Below are 3125 nucleotides of genomic sequence, written 5' to 3'. Positions count from 1 at the left end.
CCCGTAAAGTTTTTCTTTTTAGTCTTCACTGTCATTTTTCATGAATGGACACTTCCTTATATCTGAGGCAGGAAACAAAGCCTTATATGAAAAAACAAAAAGAAAAAAATTGTATAGGTCCTCTGGACGGGTTCTTCTTTAATGAAACGTTTCGTCTCTCCTCCAAGAGACTTCTTCAGTTCTTTGCCTGAAACTCTCAGACTGAAGAAGTCTCTTGGAGGAGAGACGAAACGTTTCATTAAAGAAGAACCCGTCCAGAGGACCTATACAATTTTTTTCTTTTTGTTTTTTTACCTGGATTACTGAGATGCATCAGGACATCTCCTCACAAGATGCACATTTATATTTGACCGGTACTCATCATWAAAGGATTTGTTTATGCACTCTGAAAAAACGAAGTGTTGAATTTACTTTACCAGTCACAAAGTCAGCATGTTTCCACTAACGAGTTGAGTAAATGTAATTCAATGTTTAGCTCAGTTTGGTGGAAACAACTGACAAAACTTGGTCGAGTAAATGCAACACTTTATGGGAGACTGCTTTTATTTTTACTTTTACTTTCCCAATTATTGTGTGCAGCTCGTACTTAAATGCTTTTCTTATCAGTGAAATCACTTTCTTTTAAGATTTTTTTTACTTTAACTTGTGTTTTTCTTTTCTTTCCAAGTGTTTTACACATTCAGAAACATGTGTTGGATTTATTTAAACAAATACAACAGGTTCCTTATTACTAAATTTAGAAAATGCAGATTTTTTTTACATTTACTTTATAAGTGAGTGTGAAGTAAATGTGTGACAGGTACTCAATTCAGCTGAGTGGAACCTGTTGACATCATTTGTTTAAGTAAGTCCAACACATCTGTTTTTTGAGTGTACATTTGGGGATCAAGTGAAGACATGGTAAACAGAAGATAATCATTAGAATAGTTTTACCCGTTTCTGTCTTCATAAACTTCATAATATGAAAAAGTTAGACTTGGGAAAACGTTTCCTCTGGAATTTGTTATTTTGTAATCAAATTATTTATTCATATTAACTTTCTTTGTTTTAGTTATTTAAAAACGTTAGAATTTTCACATACCTTTTTATTTTCTGTCAGTCTGAAGGCGTCGTTTTAAAATATTAAATCGACGATCAAAGTTACTCAGTACTCAAGTAGGCTTTTGACAAAATGCTTGAGTAATTTCTTGGATGACTACTTTTTACTTTAACGTGAGTACAACTCTTGGGCGCTCCAATCTAATATCTATTTTCAAGGATGGGCCTGAAGCCTAAACAGGCATGTTTTTAAACTGCGAGAGGAAACCAGAGTACCTCTCAGAAAGACCCCCAGAGCCGACCCAGGGATTGAACCCCCCCGACCTTCTCACTGTGAAGCTAACCCAAAACTCCAAWTACAGCTAGGCACACAGATAACTAAATACTACTAKTAATAATAATAAGACCTAATAAGGCTATAAATAATATTTCTAAACTAACTGCGAACAAATAAAGTCAACCATCATCCTCAAAGTCACTTGTCGCCTTATGAGACTTTTCAATGTTTTTGTTTTATTATTTATAGCCTCAAATAATCATGCCAGACTTTTACCTTCCTATTACTGCAAATAAAACTTATTTTAGTAACTGGTTTATTTCTTGTCAGTCAAAGCATTAGTGGACTATCTGTTTTCTACACATCGAACACTCCAAAACATCTCAGCTACATTCAGACTAAAATTTGCGAATCATCATTTCTCAAACAAACCCACTCAATTAGACGCTCTAGATCCAGAGGTTACAAGTAAAATGTGTATTTTTCTTCTTATTGTTATTATTTTAACATATTTCTAATGGTGGTTTACAATCATTACAAGTTTTTGTTCAGATTTGTGGACAACTCTCTGTAGGAGCAGGTGTTASAGTGTGTCGTATCTTATATTCATATTGTTTCAGTATTAAACCTGCAACTAAATGAATTAAGTGGAATGAGTTATTTAACAAAAAATAATATAATCATAATAATAATAATAATAGTAAAAAAATTCCAACTTTTTGGAGATCTATAAAAAATACAGCTTTCTCGCAGCTTGATCAAAACCATGATGACACACACAACCCCCCTCTCCCCAGACACAATCAGTCCTATTAGAGGCCATCTGTTCTCCACGTTAGTGTTGATGGGACAATCAAAGGTGTTGATGATGACTCACATTTGGTAGGAACAAACTGAAACACAGTGACSCCTTCCTTTCCAAGAAAAAAAAGCACATCTATGTCAAACAGAAGAATAATCTCATTTTGCAAGAAATAAGCACATCTTTTTTTCTGCATGATTAAAAGTCACATCGGAGTTTGAAGCTTTGCAAAAATGATAAACAGCATCAGCTGACCACTGATGTGATCCTTTTACCTTGTTAGCTGGAGGCAGCCGAGACCATCCGGGACAAGTCAGARATGACAAATAACCTGACAAAGTCAAAATCTTTGTCACGCAAGAGACACGCGACTCTTTCACAAAAACCTCRAAAGCTGACTCAGTCGTGATTAAATAAACTTTTTTTTTTTGTTTTGAGGTGATTCGTCTTTCTTTAAAAATAAATAAAGCACTTGGAAATGTTTCATTACATGATTTAATAAAGCAAACTCGTTTTAAAAGATTTTTTTTTTGAAGCAACCCGGAACATTAAAAGTTACAACACAGTTTAAATATCTTGATATTTGAATAATGCAGCCTTATTAAATATGTCTCATTGGGTATAAAAGGGCGTTTAGAATAAATGGGTGCTATAATACATATTTACAATCTCTTAGGTCCTCGGATTCTGCTGAGCCTTCGTCCGCTTTGCGCAAAACTGGTTCTTCCTTTTTTTGCAAATAAAATAAAATAAAAAAGAAAGAAAGGAAGGAAGGAAGGAAAACAGCACACCAAAGTGGGATTTCCCCCTTTTTACAGGACGTGGTACACGGGCCTGGTTCCGGGGCTGTCGGGCGTGCAGGGCTGAGAGTCAGAGCTGCCGGGAGAGAAGGTGGCCATGTCCCTCAGAGCAGCTGGACCACAGCTGGACTCCACTGAAGACAGGCGGTCCACGATGCTGGACAGGCACTCCAAACTGGACGTGCCTATTGCTTTGTCGTTCATACTC

The 3125-nt window shown here is 35.8% G+C and overlaps 1 protein-coding gene across 1 annotated transcript in view; it reads right to left on the bottom strand.

The window, feature by feature from the left end:
* Positions 1-2594: 2594 nt before the first annotated feature.
* The window catches only part of myf5 (myogenic factor 5), a 2378-nt gene continuing 1847 nt past the window's right edge, over positions 2595-3125 (bottom strand). The window contains exon 3 of the mRNA XM_014013787.1: positions 2595-3125. This exon is cut by the window's right edge and continues 1 nt beyond it. Coding sequence (XP_013869241.1) covers positions 2930-3125 — 196 coding nt within the window. The 3' untranslated portion in view covers positions 2595-2929.

The sequence above is a fragment of the Austrofundulus limnaeus genome, unplaced genomic scaffold, assembly GCF_001266775.1.
Source record: "Austrofundulus limnaeus strain Quisiro unplaced genomic scaffold, Austrofundulus_limnaeus-1.0 Scaffold106, whole genome shotgun sequence".
Classification (NCBI taxonomy): Eukaryota; Metazoa; Chordata; class Actinopteri; order Cyprinodontiformes; family Rivulidae; genus Austrofundulus; species Austrofundulus limnaeus.
The sequence above is the reverse complement of the archived record's forward strand: the minus strand, read 5'-3'. Positions and strand labels throughout refer to the sequence as shown.